The sequence below is a fragment of the Nicotiana tabacum genome, chromosome 5 (assembly GCF_000715075.1).
Source record: "Nicotiana tabacum cultivar K326 chromosome 5, ASM71507v2, whole genome shotgun sequence".
NCBI classification, from domain to species: Eukaryota; Viridiplantae; Streptophyta; class Magnoliopsida; order Solanales; family Solanaceae; genus Nicotiana; species Nicotiana tabacum.
The window spans coordinates 52,872,011-52,891,993 of record NC_134084.1 but is presented as its reverse complement, the minus strand read 5'-3'; the positions used below and the strand labels follow the sequence as shown (position 1 = coordinate 52,891,993).

At 38.2% G+C, this 19,983-nt stretch overlaps 1 protein-coding gene across 5 annotated transcripts; it reads right to left on the bottom strand.

Moving 5' to 3' along the window:
- Positions 1–694: 694 nt before the first annotated feature.
- On the bottom strand, positions 695–19,353 carry LOC107829589 (putative protein S-acyltransferase 17). Of its 5 annotated transcripts, none has more exons than XR_001657975.2 (11): positions 19,077–19,353; positions 18,886–18,979; positions 6,564–6,658; positions 6,225–6,392; positions 6,068–6,140; positions 5,903–5,955; positions 4,451–4,542; positions 4,313–4,365; positions 2,370–2,440; positions 1,861–2,094; positions 695–1,749 (listed from the first exon to the last, which is right to left on the bottom strand). XR_001657975.2 is itself a non-coding variant. In XM_016657036.2 (10 exons), exons 1-10 carry the CDS (start codon positions 19,223–19,225, stop codon positions 1,278–1,280), a joined length of 1,179 nt encoding a protein of 392 aa, XP_016512522.1. In that variant the 5' UTR covers positions 19,226–19,353; the 3' UTR covers positions 695–1,277. The 5 variants fall into 5 exon arrangements, 2 of the variants coding, with proteins under 2 accessions (XP_016512522.1, XP_016512523.1); XR_001657977.2 differs by having other exon boundaries at positions 1,413–1,553; XR_012709533.1 differs by having other exon boundaries at positions 1,861–2,495.
- Positions 19,354–19,983: the final 630 nt, after the last annotated feature.

Sequence of the window (19,983 nt, the reverse complement as noted above, 5' to 3'; positions counted from 1 at the left end):
ATCTCTTCTATTTATAGAAGAAAGGAAGCTGCTTTGTAAGCTGCTACTGAAAGTTGTTGTGTAAGCTGCTACTGTACCAGATATGGATAATCTTCTAATGAGAGTAATGTTTATCCATAACGGAGTACTGAAAGGATAAGCTCATTGTACCAGGTATGAATAATCTTCTACCGGGGGTAATATTTATCCATAACCGGGTACCGAAGTGATAAGTTTCTTCAGGAAGCTTATTTCCAATAGAGTACTAAATAGATAAAACATATTTACGGCGGAGTCCCGTATGGATAAGCTTCTTTAAGAAACTTATTTACAACGGAGTACTAAATGAACATCCATAATATTATATATTTATAACAGGCGTTTCGTTGTTGGGCCTTTATTAAGAGGAAGAGAAGACCTAAAACATGGGATGTTACTTTTCTAGCCCCCATGTGGATTATATATAAGAGGAGAGAAATACGCGAATGTTTGAAACGGTGATGTGTAAGTAGAAGAATATCCTCTTTTCCAGTTTCGTTTTTCCTTAATTTTTTTTTTTTTTTTGGGGGTACATCCATGCAGTCCCTGTTTCAGTTTGGATAGAAGATTGGGAGCCTTTTTTTAGAGAACCACATTTTAATGTAAGTTCCCTGCTTTTTGCATACAAGAGTTTCTCCAGGCATCAATGAAATTTACATTATAACTAAAAGAAATATTAAGCTGCTGGGTAACATTCTCTCTTTTTCCGCTACATTAGCACAAAATTTATTTGAATTCTACAGAGTTCCAGTTCCACAGCTGGTGGAAACATGAGACATTGGATTGCAACATATACCAGGTACTCATTCTCGTCGTATTACATAGTACAAGTAAAAATTTGCTGCTAAGCAGCGAAGAGCTATAAAAAGTTAAATAAAGTAGGATTGAAATTTATCCTAGAAATGAGAAGAAACCCAGGCTACACCAGTAGGAATCAGAATGCACCAAAAAGAACAGTAAGCCCTTCCCTTCAACAGCTGCAGCCGCAGCAAATAAAAGGAAGCAAACACCACTACTGGCACTTAAACCCCTTCTCAGAACCCGTCCAATCCTTTCACCACGGGCAATTAAACTGCATTAACCGTGCCCATCCAAGAGTAAAGGTAGATGACTTGTCGATACTTATAATAGGTTCTGATAGAATCGAGCGTACTTCACATTTAGAGCATTCTCCTTGGTGTTTATGACCATTAGACTAAAGACTTGGACCAAGATGAGCTATCAAGCCCCAATGGAATATGGGTCACCAACTGACAATTCTAACCTGATTTTGATTTCCTCTGTATGAATGAACGTCTTGTTGAAAGAGGAATTACAATCTCAGAGACATTCTGGAGTAGTCCTTTATCGTAAATGTTATTCTTAACCACCTCCACTTCTTCCAGATGGGACCTCCGAAAGAAGGCCTTCCATTTGCTCACAGGGCGCGTCATTTCCTGGTTCAATTCACCTAAACTTGCTTTGAGAGCTGCTGCACTTGCCTTTGCTTCATTGACTTTCCTCTTCCAGTTTAAATATTCTTGCCATTTGAAAGTCTGCAGTCCACACGAGCAAAATTTAGCTTTATGAGAGCTAAGAACAGCTTCTGCCGCTGTTTCGACTCCTAAAATTTTGGAGGTATGCTGAATCAATAGGGGATATCATCAGGATTTAGAATGTCCCAATGCTTTTTTTCTTTTTATGTTTCCCCTTCTTCCTCCTTTCTTCTCTTTACTTTTCTTTTTCTCATGCCTAGTCAAAATTAAGACAAAGGAGAGATTGCTATCAGACCAAGAGATAGTGCTCCTCTGGTCCTTAAACTTGTTATTTTTAGGTTGGTCAGTCAAAATTGTGTTTACTTACTTGATCCCCCTTATAAGAGCAGACTTCTTATTTCTTGTTTGCCGAAATATTTTGAGATTTCAAGGTCTCCAACTGGCCTGAACTTTGTTCAGTGATAGATCAGAAGCCATATTTCCTTCTAGGTGAAAATGTCCATGTAATAGTAATAATATTACAACGCCCCCAAGGATTCGGGCTAGTGGTAAGAACGTAACTTGTGATGTGTGGGTTAGATACACGTCATGGGTTCGAACCCTGCTAAAGACAAAAACCTGGTATTTAAGTGGCACCGAGTTTCGAACTGTGCCCCACTGGCTCTCGTGGATTTCTCAGTTATCAAAAAAAGAAAATTGAGTAATAAGACAAGAAGTTCATTGTTAGTAGACACATATAGTTCCAAAAGCTTACTTCTAAAGAAAATGCAGGTACTATGAAGGAGAAGAAAAGTCAGACTGCACAGCAAAACCAAAAAATCATCCTAAGCTACTGGAGATATGTACTGTACTGAATTAAATACAAAAAAGGAATACCTCATTCGTTGTAGTATTTGTGACACACAGTTTGGTGTGGTATGCAAGGAAACCGGCAAGTAACATAGACACTATAGCCAGAAACACCATGATAAGTATTTGAGTGTTGTATGAATCCAACAACCACTGATACAAAGTAGAAGATTATCATTAAGAAACAAACACAAGCATAAGTACAGACACGACATGCTAAGAAAGCTAGTGAAAGGGAAAAAGAATTTTTAAAAAGGGAGAAAGCATCCTAAATTAGATCATCAATGCACTGAAAGGATAAGCTAATTCCAGAACTTCCATACTACAGCAGAAAGATCCCCCTACAATTATCAGCATTTTGCAAGGTTTATTTAGTAACATGTTTTCAGGCATGCATTTTGCAGATATATTGGAGATTATGACATTCCTTGTGATGTGATGTGATGTGCACATGTTGCTTAGAGGAGTGTCTACTCCATCTAGAACGATTGGGTTAAAAGGATGCATGGTCATTATCTTGTGTCAATTTTACTTGGTGCATTCTTAACCTTGGGGGAATATTTACTAATTCAGGAATCTTCCTCCTGTTGCTAGATTCGAATTCAAGGACTAATTCTTTTCAAATGGGAGGGAATCGTAGCAACCAAGGATCAACAATCCACTTCCAGTGGTTTCCTAGCTGAATGGTCGGGTCCCTAGAGGAATGAAGGCCTTTAAAGATGAGAAAAGATCAGCTTTTGGCAGCTTGGGGAAAAAAGAGCTGTGATCGCAATCCAACTACATCAGGTCCTGGACAGAAACTCAATAAGGGCTGCAAGTGTAGGAGGCCAAGCTGCAATCACAGCATAACAGCATATTTCCAATCCTTGAATAGCTTCTGAAGAAGAGCTACAATCGCAGCACCTCCACAGAAATCGCAGCAATAATGAATCCGGAGAGACATAGGCTATTTTTAGTTAGGGTTTTGGTACTAGCCCTTTTGGCCAATTTTTTTTTTTTTTTTTTTTTGGGTCTTTTAGCTTACTTTAAGCAGCTGGTTCTTATCCATTATCAGTAGCTTGGTTATTTTGTATGAATTCCACTGTGAAGATTAAAGGTGTGATATCGATTATTGTGATTAAAACTTTCCTGGAATATTGCTTGTGAATCCCATTCCACTTGAGGGTGTCTGATAGCTGTGGTTCTTATTGGATTCCATTAGGAGGTAATTTTGGGTTTATTTCCAAGCATTGCTTATTTGAATTTCAATATGTGTCTAACTTATATCTCTTTGTTGCTTTCTTTTGTTTGTTTGTTATTTTTATATCGTTTCAGCCATCACTTCCAGAGGCAAACGATCTTGGAAAGTTGTCTCAGTATGTTGTCACTGCACCATATATCAAGCCAAAAACCATACTCTGTTTCCGTTCCCAACGAATAGCCAGTAAACTTTCAGAAGTCTCATTTCTCCTTCATTAAGCCTCTCCACAGGCTCAACTATAGTAAGTGGTCACATCCTTTGAGAACCAACCAAATTGGTTGTTACCGTACTTACACAGTAATCACCTTTCTCCACACCGCTCTTTCCTCATTAGCATATCACCGTAGCCACTTCCCCAACAGTGTATAAATAAATATCCCCAATCACCGAATACACGACCATTTTGTATAGGACTCCAGAATTTCTCCATATAAAAAAAATTAATAGTCACAATTTATGTCATATGGGAAATCCCTCATCATCTTCTCAAGGCTTTTGCAAAAGTGAAGCATGAATGGAGGATAAGGACGTATAGCAGGTACGAATGCTTGATAGCACTGCCTTTATCAAGGACTCGAGTCGTATGTTAACTCTTTCTTAAAAGTTCCCAAAACAAAATTAGTATTTGGTAAGAGTTTTCGTTAGTCTGAACTATCCATCAATGCACACACAATACATGCAAGCATCAAGAGGGGGGGGGATGCTGAATCGAAAAAGGTATTCCACTTACCGCTACAACATGTGGAGCTAAACTACTAAATGAGTTCTCGAAGCCATAATAAACTGCAATAACAGAGAAATTCAACTTTCATTTTGAATATAACATGCAATTGAGCACCATTAAAATTTAAAGGAGTCGTCTATGTACCAGTAAGAATATCTATAACCCGTAGTTCTTTCAGTCGGCCAGCTAGCACTAGTCCAATAGCAACTGTCCCATATAAGCAGAGAAGAAAATGCCTGCAGATACGTGTTGAAAATTACAGGATAGTCAATGTAAAAATTCTCATCAACTTGGTCAACAGTGTTAAATACAAAATCCTTCATAATGAAAGTTGAATCTAATGTTATTCACATACATATTTTTCACGAGCATGTGAAGTGAAGAGTAAAGGCAGTGTCAAGATTAAACATACCAAAAAAAGAACTCTCTCTAATAAGTTCTTATTTGGCAGAACTTTTTTACAATGACTTACGACTAAAAAGTACTTTCTGAAACAAGAATAAAGAGATCAGATGAGTTCAGGAATTAGGACAAGCTGTTGAAATTTTTATCTAGATTAGCTTTAGTAAATGCTCTCAAGAAGCCAAGTTTAAAGAATCATTTCTCCACTAATGTTGTATCTCTCTCTTTTGCTCTGTGTGTTTTTCAGTTTCTTAAAAAGCTCTTCTGTAGAAGAAACAGCTATTTACGTTTTCTGTTTTTGCCTGATATGTAATAAGTTCAAACGATGGCAACAATTGAATGAGTATTTCTCCAGGAGGAGTAGCAATAAAAGTGATCAAGTTCCACAAAGGTTAGCCAATAATATATGCTAGTGATGGGGTCTCATTTGCTGTGGTGGGGGTGGGGGAGGAAGAAATGTGAGTATCCCCTATCCCCTTCCAAGATTATGCAAAAATTACCAAGAAACTTCCATTGTGAAAAGGGAGAGTAAACAGCAAATATCCCCTATCAAAAAGGGCAATTCTTCACAGTGCATTGAAGGGTTGGTACCATGGATAAAAAGATGTTTCATATCACGCCTTTGATGAAAAAGACCATTACAATGACCTAAATGGTTTTTTTTATAAAAAAAATAGAGAGATACTCAAAAATCTCAGTTCAATTATCTAATCGCTATTCTACAATCAAAAGCACTGTGTAACATCTGAAGTTGACTGCAACAAAAACCATTTTAGATTTTGAAAGAATGCAGAATGACCACACATTCTTCTCATGGTGCTATCTGCAGTTACAGAAGCCTGTTTTCCTACAGCCTTATTTCTCCAGATGATGACTTCCTATGAGAATCACATCTCCCGTCCTTATTTCAGAAATCATTTTATGAATGTGTATTGCATTTTCTCAAACTATTTCTCATGCTTTTTTCTGAACCCAACTCACTCTACCCGTTCCCAGCATCTTTCTATTACTACCATGAAGACTAGTAAACAGTGGGAAGATTTTTATTTAAAAAAAAAAAAGAAAGAAAATATTGCAACTGCACATGATACACCCCACTGCCTGTCCCAGGCCCCGGCAGGTGGCAGTAGTGCGAGCAATTCGTGTATGCGATCAGACCTTAAACAGAAAGACCAATCCGTATCATTTGCTCACCAGAGAAGAAAAGCCATAAAGTATCTGGTGTTTCTCTCGCCTATGCAATTGTTCTGCAGTGATATTGAGAAACAGTATGAAAACCATAAGAACATATACAGGGAACATAGTGTAGATATAGAGTTAACTTGTATATATCTGAAAGATGGGGAAACAATAACAAACCATCCATCCACAATGATGATCAAATCGAGCGACACAACGATCACAAATGCTGCAGTGCTTTGACCTAGCAGGTCTGTACTAGGAGAGGAAATAATGTTTAATTAGCTAGAGCCGTAAACTAGAGCATCAGAGCTTTAAACAGAAGAAACACACTCACTTTGGAATCTTGCAGGTTGGACATTCCTTTTCTGAGAATATAATATTGTCATAGGGATAAGCAGATAGATACTGCGAAACATTCTCAATATTTACAGTCCCTGGGTCAGAAAAGCTAGTCAATAGAAAGAGTAGAATACCCCCTCCAACTGCCAACAAGCTCGTGTACCTGCAATTTTATGTAATCTCTGTGGAATTCAAGTACATATATCTCGATTATCCACCAAACTAGTCAAGCGTTTTTTTTTCTTTTTTGGATAATGGTAAAAGTCTGCAAAGATAGTCAAGTTACAAACTGATGCATATGAGAGAAACGTAAAACACAAAGATTCAACAGTACCTGTGCACTTCACCTAAGTAATACCCAGGAATGTACTTAAAGGCTGACTGCACAATAAAGTAGTAACTGGCTCCAATTATCCCCAAATAAATGAGCTGTGTTTAGTAACAGACAATTGTCAAATAAAATTTCTCCATATTCACAAAAGAACAAGCAACATGGAAAGTGGAAACAAAAGAAACTTAAAAAACAAGGCAACTCTCATTGAGTCTCTCAAAAACTAGCCACATTTCCAACGTAAGTACTACTGAATGCTGTTATTGGCATTTCAAATGATCCTCTTTGGAATGGAAGTTTCATTATTTGCCATCATTTAGTATTTCAACATTTGAAAAGCATACAGAAATTTTTGTGAATATTAATGATACACTATGAGATCAACTTTTACACCTCTAAGAGCAATTTTACATTATCCAATCTAGTGCAAGTAAATAGCTCTTACTCCACATCTTGTCTACTAAACTTAGAAATAAGAATATGTATTCTGAGTACATGCCTAGATATCATGAATCATGGTGCTAAACTCTTTTTTGTTCAATAGAAATACAGGCAAGACATCTCTAATTAGAATGGCAACAGTATTTAACATGCCTTAAGCAACTATCAGAGAAAAGATTATAGGCATCTATTTTACAGAAGACAGAGATGGACAAAGTGTGAAAAGAGAGCTCTCCTCCTCTCTAGAAGTCTAGCTGCCTTAGACAACCAACGTCAAACTTCTTTCGGGAAAAGCCAGGATTTTCTATCATTATAGGTTATTCCTGGTTCTTTATTATTTGTTGTGTCATTCGCTTTCATTACCCTATTACATTGCTGTTGCTATTGCTTGTTAATTTATTTTTACTGTTACTTGAGCCGAGGGTCTATCGAAAACAGTCTCTCTACCTTTATAGGGTAGGGGTAAGGTCTGCGTATACACTACCCTCCCCGGGCCCACTTATGAGATTAAACTGGATTTGTTATTGTTATGGTATAAGTTAGTGTTTTCAGTCTATAGAGTAACTTAAGCCTATTTCTACAGCGACAAGAATGTAAATTAATTCGTCGAACAATAAATCCTGATCAAATGCTGTCAATTCTATGTTTGGATAGTGAATGTAATTCCTAGAAATATAAAACAATTTTCTCATTTCAGTGCATAAGGTTCTGATGTAAGAAGCACTTTTTGGATGCTTGTCCGGTGGAACGATTTGCAACGATCCGGCCACTCGTTTCCACATTTGATGCTTCCCGTTAGGTTGTTTTGTGACTTGCAGGGATGGTTGGTTTGGTTCCGGGGAGGTTTCGGAGTGAATTGGAACACTTAGTTCCCTTTTTGGAAGCTTAAGTTATAAGACTTTTGTGTAAACGATCTCGGATTCGTGTTTTGATGGTTCCAATAGGTCCGTACAGTGACTTTGGACTTAGGCATATGTCCAGATTGTATTTGGAGGTTCCTAGAATGATTTAGCTCTAATTGCCGAAGTTGGCAATTTTGAAGGTTTAGAAAGTTCACAAGTTTGATCTTGAGTTGACTTTGAGGTTATTGGGTTCGAATTGTCATTCCGGGACTTGGAATAGGTCTATTTCGTCATTTGGAACTTGTGTTTAGTTTCATTCCAAGTTGGTTTGATATGAATCGAACGCTTGGTTGTGAAATTTGAAATTCTTGAACTTGAAGGCTTGTATGGTGTGTTTTGGTGTTTAATTCTTGGTTATGGATGCTATTTTGATGTTTTGAGCTCATGAGTGAGTTCGTATGAGGTTTATATACTTGTGTGGATGTTTGGTGGGGCCCGAGGGGCTCGGGCAAGTATCGGATTGGTTTTGGAAAGCTTAGGTATGCAGGTGCTGCAGACATCGCAATTGCGAAGGTCCACAATTGCGAAGTCTTGATCGCATTTGCGATGGGTGCCTGAGAAGGCCAGTTCGTATTTGCGAAATTAGTATCGCAATTGCGACATCTGCATTTGTGAAGGGAGTATTGCATTTGCGACACTTGGTCGCATTTGCGAGAACTGAAGCTGAGGGAGCCAGCTTGCATTTGCGAGGTTCGCAGTTGCGAACCCCTGGTCCCATTTACAACTTCTGCAGCTGACTATATTGGAAGAATTTCGGGACTTTAGACCCATTATCTCATGTTTTGAACCCTAGACTTGGAGATGGCTGATTTTTTAAGAGAATTTCCACACAACGCTTTGGGGCAAGTGATTTCTACTTAATTTTGATATTATATCTTGTTTTCCTATAGATAATTACACCTAGATTATGGGATTTGGAAGAGAATATTGGGGGGTCTTGACTATGTTTTGCAAAAATGAAAATAGAATTTGGTAGTCGATTTGGACTCAGTTTTGGAACCTAATTACATATTTGGACACGTGTGGTTATGGCTAGTCGGAATCTATCCTTTGACTCAGAATTTGACCGTGTTGGCCCGGGGTTCACTTTTGTTGACTTTTTGGAAATTAGGTAAAGATTGAAACTTTATTTTTGGAATTGATTCCTATAGCAATGTTTGATGCTATTGAGTTGTTTTTGGCTAGAATTGAGCCGGACATAGGTGATTTTTAAGGGAAAGGCTATTTTTAGGGTTGATTTGGACTTATTAAGGTAAGTATCTTGCTTAACTTTGTGTGAGGGAATAACCCTAAGGATTTAGCCTTATTTGCCTAATTGTGTTACGTGTAAAGCAACGTGTACGCGAGGTGACGAGCATGTACACGGGTGCTATATGTGATTTGACTGGATTAGACCTTAGGCTTCTAATATGCCTTGTTTTGATGGCATGCTTTATATGAAACATGTTTAATCATTCTATGACTAAATGAACCTAGTTGCTACAATTGATTTAGCTGAAGTCGTGCTTTATATGTTGAACACTCATCCACATCGTTATATTATCATGTCCTTGTGCACCTTGTTCACGAATTATGAGCATATGTCTTTTGATGATAATTTGGCATATTGCAATGTTATGATCATGGCACATGTGGTCATGTTGGGCAGATTGATTGGGTGTTGGCACGAGATCTTTGCCATGCGATTGTGATGATATTGTGGCACGAGGTCTTTGTCGTGGGATTGTGATGATATTGTGGCACGAGGTTTTGGCCGTGCGAATTGTGATTATTGTTATGCATGAGGTTGTTGCCGTGCAACGTGGATACAGATCCATCCCCCTATAGTCGCCCTCTCATGTTTCTCTCGTGATGGTGTACATGAGAATTGTGGTATCATGATTGTTGTGATTGATTGTGATGTGTGGAGTACAAGGGTGGCATTTCACTGTTGTTGTGTGGAGTATAAGGGTGACATTTCATTGTTGGTGATGTGTGGCGGTATAAGGGTGGCATTCCTGATCATGCACATGCGTTTTTTATGCTTTGTCATGCATTTAGACATGTTTCCACTTATATTTAACATGTTATTCTATACCTCTGTTATCATTTGAAGATTTTGTTAGTCAGGATGATTCTATCTATGTTGAGTTGATATCTCCTGTTTTGTTGAGCTTCAGTATTGTATCTTGTTATATTCTTGTTGTCGGTTATTGGATATACTGCACAGGTTCTTTGATTAGTGAGTATCAAATGACTTGAACCTCGTCACTACTTCACCGAAGTTAGTCTTAATACTTATTGAGTACATGTTGTCCCGTACTCATACTACACTTTTGCGAGTTTTTTTGGGCAAATCCGGGTGCTGGAGATAGCGGGCTTCGAGAGTGAGCTTGTGTTTGTTCGAGAGGACTCAAGGTAGTACTACATGGACGCTGCAAACCCTTGGAGCTATGTGTAGTTTGACTGGATTAGACCTTAGGCTTCTAATATGCCTTATTTTGATGACATGCTTTATATGAAACATGTTTAATCATTCTATGACTAAATGAACCTAGTTGCTACAATTGATCTAGCTGAAGTCATGCTTTATATGTTGAACATTCATCCGCATCGTTATATTATCATGTCCTTGTGCACCTTGTTGACGAATTACGAGCATAAGTCTTTTGATGATAATTTGGCATATTGCAATGTTATGATCATGGCACATGTGGACATGTTGGGCGGATTGACTGGGTGTTGGCACGAGAACTTTGTCGTGCGATTGTGATGATATTATGGCACGAGGTCTTTGTCGTGGGATTGTGATGATATTGTGGCAAGAGGTTTTGGCCGTGCGAATTGTGATTATTGTTATGCACGAGGTTGTTGTCGTGCAACGTATGGATACAGATCCATCCCCCTATAGTCACCCTCTCATGTTTCTCTCTTGATGGTGTACATGCGTACTGTAGTATCATGATTGTTGTGAATAATTGTGATGCGTGGAGTATAAGGGTGGCATTTCACTGTTGTTGTGCGGAGTATAAGGGTGGCATTTCACTGTTGATATTCATGTGGCGGTATAACGATGGCATTCCTGATCATGCATATGCGTTTTTTATGTTTTGTCATGCATTTAGACATGTTTCCACTTGTATTTAACATGCTATTCTATGTCTCTGTTATCATTTGAAGATTTTGCTAGTCCGGATGATTTTACCTATGTTGAGTTGATATCTCCTGTTTTGTTGAGCTTCGGTATTGTATCTTGTTATATTCTTGTTACCAGTTATTGGATATACTGCACAGGTTCTTTGATTAGTGAGTATCAAATGGCTTTAACCTCGTCACTACTACACCGAAGTTAGTCTTGATAATTACTGAGTACATGTTGTCCCGTACTCATACTACACTTTTGCACGTTTTTGTACAAATCCGGGTGCTGGAGGTAGCGGGCTTCGAGAGCGAGCTTGTGTCTGTTTGAGAGGATTCAAGGTAGTACTACATGGACGTCGCAGACCTTTGGAGTCCCCTTCCCACATTTGTATACTATTACTTGCAGACAATATTGTAATTTTGAAATTCCTTATGTATTCAGAGCTCATGACTTTGTATTATCTGATTTTGGGAGTTGTATTGTATTATGTATTGTTGTTCCGGCTTATGTTTATAACTATTTTCGTTGTTTATGATAAATCAAACTTATTATATCATGTCTTGATAGTTTAATGTTGTTAATGTGATTGGCTTACCTAGGCTTGAAGGTTAGGTGTCATCACGACACTTTGGTGGGAAGTGGGATTTGGATAGTTATAAGTTGGTATAACAGCCCTAGGTTCATAAGTTCTACGAGTCATGAGCAAGTTTAGTAGAGTCTGCGGATCGATACGGAGACGTCTGTACTTATCTTCGAGAGGCTACCGAACTATTAGAAAACTTCCTAGAATCCAAGAAATTCAAGAAGTCCAAGAATTCATTTAAGATTAGGATTTCTTATTCCCTCTTTTAGTGGGATTATATTTGTAGTTCTAGTAAAACTAGGATTCTTAGTTGGTATTTCATTCCTATTAGAATTTCTCTTCTTATTTTAGTTAGAATAGGCTTTTCATAATTTTATTCTTATTCTTGTTTAACTAGGATTAGTTTTCCTTTAACCTAATCAATTTTAGTCATTGTAAAGCCTATTTAAAGAGCTCAATATACTGAAAATAAACATTGGTGATTAGTTTATTTGAGCATTAGTTTAAAAAACGTGATTGACTATTTTTTCTCCACTTCTTCGCTTATTAACTTTTCTTGTTTGGTGACACAATGAACAAGATAGCATCGTGGGCGGATTTGTTTATTCCAAAGTTTGAACCTTTACCTTTCATTTTCTCACATATGGTGAGGACACAATTTGCGGGATGAGCGAAGCAGGCACCTGTGCCCCGTGTTAGAGTCGCGAGAGGACGGGGCCGAGGTAGGGCACGCGCCGCAACTAGAGTCCTCGCTAGAGTAGCAGTTGTGGAGCCACTGGTAGCTCCAGTTGAGGAGCAAGAGCCCGATCATATTGAACAGGTGGGACCCGCTCAGGCAACTGAGGGGCCTATTGCTACACCTTGACTTTACGAGACTTTGGCTCACTTTATGAGTATGTTCGAGAGCTTGGCCAGGTAATGTTGATCCGATTGCACCAGCTACTTCACAAGCTGGGAGAAGAGCCCAGACTCCCGCCGCACGTACATCAGAGCATCTGGCTTATCAGACACTGGTTGTTATGAGGGTACATCCCATAGTTGCAGTACAGCCTGAGGTAAGGCCAGTCGTGTCTGTTGAGGAGTAGAAGAGGTTGGAGAGGTTTTAGAGACTTCACCTTCCCTATTTCGGTGAAGGGGCTTCTGAGGATGCATAGGGTTTCTTAGATCAGTGTCATCAGATTTTGCGTACTTTGGGTTGGTGGAGTCGAACGGGGTCGACTTTACCACTTTCCAATTGACGGAGCCACATACAGATGGTGACAGACTTATGATGCGAGTAGGTCAGCTGGCACAGCACCACTTACGTGGTCCAAGTTCTCCGATCTTTTCTTGAGGGTTCAACAAACGGATTTTTCATACACTGTGTTAGATAATGAATGTAGACATAATCTTATGTAATATACATAGCTAGCATAATTATAGGGACTTACAACAGATTTATAGGATTTCCTTTTTGATTCTTTCCATAGTTAGGGCTCTATGTACTTGTATATATACTTGTTACTTCTTTAATACAACATAAGAGAGATTTCTCTATTGTCTCTGTACTTTACATGGTATCAGAGCAGGTCTACTGCTCATCGGAGTTGAGACGAATCCGCTACCGGAAATTCCTTGGCTGGAAGCTAATCTGAGGTCTTTTTGACATTTCCAGTTGACTTGTGGTTGTTCTCTAATCATAGAACCACATTTTGGCAAAGAACAACCTCAGACCAGATCTTATTCTCACTTTGTTTGGTCAGGTTTGAGTTTGGTTTATTGGTTATTCGATTTCTTTAATTCTGTGGTATTTTTCTTGGAGGCTGCCTCTGTGAGAAGCTTGCATCTTTATTTTTGACTCACTGTGGTGATCGATTAGTGACTTGATATTGTTTGTTGGGTCTTCCCTTATTAGAAACTTTGTTGGTCTTTGATTTTGTTTGAGTTAGGGACAAATTCGTTTGGTTCTCTGATTTGGTTGAGTGGATTATTAAAGTTGAATCTTGTTCAATAGATTGTTGATTTCGTATCTACCAGGATCTGTTTGGGTATCTTTTAGCTTCGGGGACCTCTGTTAGTTTAATCAGTTTGTTATTGAAAGGAAAAAATGATGGTAAAGAATAATAATGCAACAACTCCTAGTCCAACAATTTTGGTTTCAGATGAGTTTCTAAAATTCCTTCAATATCATAAATCAGTTAAGGAATCTTCTTCGGTTACTACCTTTGCCGGGTCGACTCCCTTCGGCAATTTCGCCCTTTAAGTGACAAGGGGGTGAGCCGCTCCAAGCGAAAAGCAATAGTGAATCCTGAACTTGCCCACGCTCATCCAAACCGGCCTCAAAAAGCACTGGTTGTCTAGAAAGCCGATTGTCAACTTGAATGTTTACACAAGAATCTCCAATCCAAGCCTCTTTTGTCAATCCGACCTAAATTTTCCGATATGGATTGAAAGGAAGTTAGGGATGGACATAGATCCTTCCGCCTATCCGGAGTGTTGGAAATACAGCAATGTTTTTTGTATTTTTTATTTCCCGGATAAAACATGTCTTATCACCTCTTCCAATAAATGGGTGATCGATTCAGGTGCCACAAATCACATGACAGGTAATCCAAATATTTTTTTCTAGCTTTCGCTCACATAAAGCACCCTCTCCGGTTACTGTAGTTGATGGATCAACTTGTAGCAGTGTTGGATCTGGGACTGTTAAACCAACTTCCTCTATTACCCTGTCATCTATATTAAGTCTACCAAACTTGGCCTTTAACTTGATTTCTGTTAGTAAAATTACCAAAGACCTTAATTGTTGTTTTGCATTCTTTCCCGATCATTGTTTGTTTTTAGATCTCAAGACGATGCAGGTTATTGGTCAAAGATATATATCTGGTGATTTCTATATCCTTGATGAATGGGAGCCACAGTCTGTTGCATGCTCTAGTATCGTGTCTCCTTTTGAAGCACATTGTCGACTTGGACATCCCTCTTTGCCTTTGTTAAAGAAGCTCTATCCTCAATTTTAGAATTTTCATCATTAGATTGTGAGTCATGTCGATTTGCAAAACACCATCGCATCTCGTTAAGTCCAAGGGTTAATAAGCGAGCTGAGTCAGCTTTTGAGTTAGTCCATTCTGATGTTAGGGGACCATGTCCAGTTGTTTCTAAAACTGGGCATAAGTATTTTGTCACTTTTATAGATAATTTTTCTCGAATGACTTGGATTTACTTTATGAAGAGCCGCTCTGAAGTGTTTACTCATTTTTCTGCCTTTTGTGCTGAAGTCAAAACTCAATTCAATGCTTCAGTACATACTCTAAGGAGTGATAACGCTAAAGAATACATGTTAGAGTTATTTCAGTCCTACATGAGACAACATGGTATATTACATCAGTCTTCATGTGTTGATACACCCTCTCAAAATGGAGTTGTTGAGAGGAAGAATAGGCATTTACTTGAGACAGCTCGAGCACTTTTGTTCCAAATGAAAGTTCCTAAACAGTTCTGGGCTGATGCGGTTTCTACGGCTTGTTTGTTGATTAATCGCATGCCATCTAGTGTACTCGATGGTAATGTGCCTTATAGTGTTCTTTTTTCGAACAAGTCATTCTTTCCGGTGGAAACTAAGGTGTTTGGAAGCACATGTTATGTTCGAGATGTTCGACCATCTCTTACCAAGTTGGATCCCAAGGCTGTGAAGTGTGTTTTCCTGGGCTATTCTCGCCTTCAGAAGGAATATCGATATTATTCTACTGAGCTTGGCAAATATTTAGTGTCAACTGATGTGGTATTTTCAGAGACTACACCATTCTTCTATGCACCTCCAATTTCTACAAGCCAGGGGGAGGAAGATGAGTGGCTAGTATATCAGGTTACTCGTACTTTGACAGAACAATCAGATGATACTCTTCGATCTCCCAGTTCTTCTATTAAGCACCAATCGACTATTATGCCTTCAGTACCTGCTCCAACTGTGTTAGCAAGACTTTTAATTGTTCAAGTTTATTCGCGGAGGCGAGAGACAAATGATACATGTCCCGCACTAGTTCCTGCATCATCTGATCCTCATTTGCCTGATCCTCTAGATAACCTTGACCTTCCTATTGCTCTTCGCAAAGGTACACGTACTTGCAAATCGACATATTTTGTTCCTAACTTTGTTTCCTATGACCACTTATCCTCTACGTCTAGATCTATGATTGCTTCTCTAGACTCCATCTCCGTACCCAAAACAGTGAAGGAGGCTTTGAATCATCCCGGATGGTCTGATGCAATGCTTGAGGAAATACATGCTTTAGAGGATAACCACACATGGGATTTGGTAGATTTACCAAAGGGAAAGAAACTAGTGGGATGCAAGTGGGTCTTTACAGTTAAAGTTAATCCAGATAGTTCTGTGGCAAGACTTAAGGCCAGACTTGTGGCGAAAGGGTATGCTCAGACTTATGGGGTGGATTATTCTGACACTTTCTCCCCGATTGCCAAACTCACTTCTGTCCGCTTATTTATTTCTCTAGCTGCGTCCGAGAATTGGCCTTTATGTCAGTTGGATATCAAGAATGTGTTCCTTCGCGGTGATCTTTAGGAGGAAGTGTATATGGAGCAACCACCCGGTTTTGTTGCTCAAGGAGAGTACAGGAAAGCCTGTCATTTGAAGAAGTCTTTGTATGGCTTGAAGCAAAGTCCACGAGCTTGGTTTGGCAAGTTCAGTGAAGTAGTTCAGGAGTTTGGGTTGAAAATGAGTAAGTGCAATCACTCAGTCTTCTATCAGAAATTAGTAGCCGGCACTATTCTCCTTGTTGTATATGTTGATGATATTGTTATCACAGGAAGTGACTATGCGGGGGTTTCTTCCCTCAAGTCTTTTCTGCATACTAGGTTTCAAACAAAGGACTTGGGCCAGTTGAAATACTTTTTGGGAGTAGAAGTAAATGGAAGCAAGAAGGGAATTCTTTTGTCTCAGAGAAAGTACATTCTTGACTTGCTTGCAGAAACTGGAAAGTTGGCAGCTAAACCTTGCAGTACTCCAATGGTTCCTAATGTGCATCTTATGAAAGATGATGGTGATCCTTTTGATGATCCAGAGAGATATAGGAGGTTAGTTGGGAAATTAAACTACCTCACTGAGACTCGTCCAGATATTGCTTTTGCGGTAAGTGTTGTTAGCCAGTCCATGTCTGCACCAACGGTCAAACATTGGGCAGCTCTGGAATAGATTTTGAGTTACTTGAAAGGAGCTCCTGCACTTGGCATATTATATAGCAATCACAATCATACTCGTATTGAGTGTTTTGCAGATGCCGACTGGGCTGGATCGAAAATTGATAGAAGATCTACTATTGGTTATTGTGTCTTTGTTGGAGGAAACCTGGTATCATGGAGGAGTAAGAAGCAAAGTGTTGTATCCCGATCCAGTGTAGAATCCGAGTATAGAGCTATGTCCCAGTCTACATGTGAGATTATGTAGATACATCATTTGTTGACTGAAATTGGGTTAGAGCATCCAATACCTGCAAAACTCTAGTGTGACAACCAAACTGCCCTCCATATTGCGTCAAATCCGGTGTATCATGAAAGAAATAAGCATATTGAGGTTGATTGTCATTTTATTCGTGAGAAGATTCAGGAGAACTTGATCTCCACTAGATACGTGAAGACAGGAGAGCAACCGGCTGATTTGTTCACAAAGGCGTTGAATGGAATTCGAGTTGATTACCTTTGTAACAAGCTGGGCATGATCAATATTTATGCTCCAGCTTGAGGGGGAGTGTTAGATAATGAATGTAGACATAATCTAAATGTAGGCATAATCTTATATAATATACATAACTAACATAATTATAGGGATTCACGGCAGATTTATAGGATTTCCTTTTTTATTCTTTCCATAGTTAGGGCTCTATGTACTTGTATATATACTTGTTACTTCTTGAATACAACATAAGAGAGATTTCTCTATTGTCTCTGTACTTTACACACTGGTTTGCAAGTTGGGCATGTGGGACATCTTTGCACCAACTGGAGGGGAGTGTTGATTGGCTTGATTATTAGGAAAGATTTACTTCTGATTGAGATTTAATTTTATTCTGATTGAATGTAATTTATTTTCCTTCCTAAAATAGTTATAAGACCTAGTGTATAAACACATTTGCTTAGGGATGTAAGAAATACACAGAAATATAAGAAGCCTTTTCTTCTTTTCAAAATCTTCAATATGTAGCATGGACATGTTGGAAGGGAAAGATAGAATGTTGTGGGGAGGACCAGGAGCAAAGAATTATCACTAAAATCATACCAAAATTCCTGGATAATAGGTTTAGAAACCAGAATTAAGACATGGAAAACAGGACCATCTAAAATAGAAGCATTTTTGCATGGTGTGCCACTTTCTATGCCATATTTATGGCGCATAATTTGAGAGAGAGAGAACGCATTGTCGTAAGCTGGTGTTAGCTCTTATTCTTTTTGATAAGGTAAGGTATAAGAGTTACTGTTTATTTGAATTGTACTGTTGGTGTAAAAGAAAGATCTAGACACATAGTATCCATTGACCTAGAGAAAGCATGTGATAGAGCACCAAGAAAGGTCCTTTATGAAGAAAAAACAAATCCATATACGTATATAAATATCATAAAGGATAAGCATGAATGAGTCATCACTAGTGTAAAAACAGTAGTAGGAGATACAAAGGGATCAACATTGAGCCCTTACTTGTTTACCTTAGTTAAGAATGATCTAACTCATACAACACAAGATGATGTCCCATGGTGTACCAAGAAAGGTCCAATGGAAGAAAAAGATCTATAGGTGATACCTATTAGTTGGGATATTTTAGTCATGTTAGTACATCTACTTTATGTTTTATGTTTTCTCGGAGTGTTTCAGTCCTATCTGAACTTCTAGTACTAATTATTATGTTATTATTATTGTTGTTGTTGCTGCTGTTATTAGTGTAATTGTGTAATATGGGTCTATTCCTCTTTGCACATATAGTTGGATTATTTGGAAGCTAGTAGTTAAATTACTTGTAAATTTCGTACCATCTTAGTGCAATCACAATGAACTGATTATTTGATTTATCAAAAGAATTCACATAAGACAGACATTACTAGAGCTACCGCCAAACATTCAAAGTTGCTACACTGTCACAAACTAAACATTGCATTATGTAAAACCTTGTCATCATGAAGCGGCCAGTTTCAACATTATTGCACACTACATATTCTGATAAAGCAATTGACTTTTACAATTAATCAAACAACTGATTTGGGTTTGAAATAAGATGAATTAAGAAGAAGGAAAAACCTGGAGGATGGGATTAGGACGATCACAACAATAGTACTCGACGCAGAAGAGTGCATTGGAGCCTCTTTGACCAAAAACAGCACCCACAAACCGGCTGAAAATTCAAAATTAGGGCTAAACACCATTACTAAAATTACAAAGTATCGGGACCGAAACAAGCAAGAATTATATTATATGAATAAAATAAATACCGGAAATAATCGCAGACACCAAAAGTGAGGAAGAAGTGGATTTTTTGAATGAAAGTGCCATCGAAGATAGGCCATTGGCCGCAGAGGAAAGAAACCAATACTAGGAGTGTCACGAGGCCGTGGATTACAAGAAGCCATTCCACCTCCATCTGTGTTTGCTTGTGGGTGCCCTCTTCCACTCGGCATTAATAGCTTTCCACTTTTTCTTTGACTAGTATTAAGAGCCCGTTTGGATTAGGTGATATGAAGCAGTTGATAAGGGGTGTTTAAAACCACTTTTAAGTGTTAAAATTGATTTAATAAATAAGCAGTTACGTGTTTGGGTACAAGTGCTTAAATTGATAATAAGTTGATGCAGTATTTTCTATTAAAATGACTTAAATAACCTTAGAACTATTTACACTTTTATTTAAAATTTTAGATTCCATATCGATTCAAATACAAAATATTCTATTTGTCATTTTATTTTAAATATAACTATGCTTATATAAGATAATTTTTATGATAAATATAATTTATTTTATGATAAACATATAATCATAAGTTATAATAATTAATAAATTGACTCTCTCCTCCTTCGGGGTAGGGCAATGTTTGCATATACACTACTCTCCCCAGACCCCACTAGTGGAATTTTACTGGGTTGTTGTAGGGGTGTTCATGGTTCGGTTTGGATCGGTTTTAAAGAAACCAAACCAAGTAAGTCAGTTTTTCAAATATTAGAACTAAACCAAACCAATTAAGTCGGTTTTTTCTCAATTCGGTTTATGTCGTTTTTTCGGTTATTTGTCGGGTTTTTCTTAAATATAAGACATACACTACCAAACACACATTTTGGCAATCATATTTTCAACGTAACACTATCAAATCAATTGACCTTTGAGAAATCTATTATTTACCAAGATAT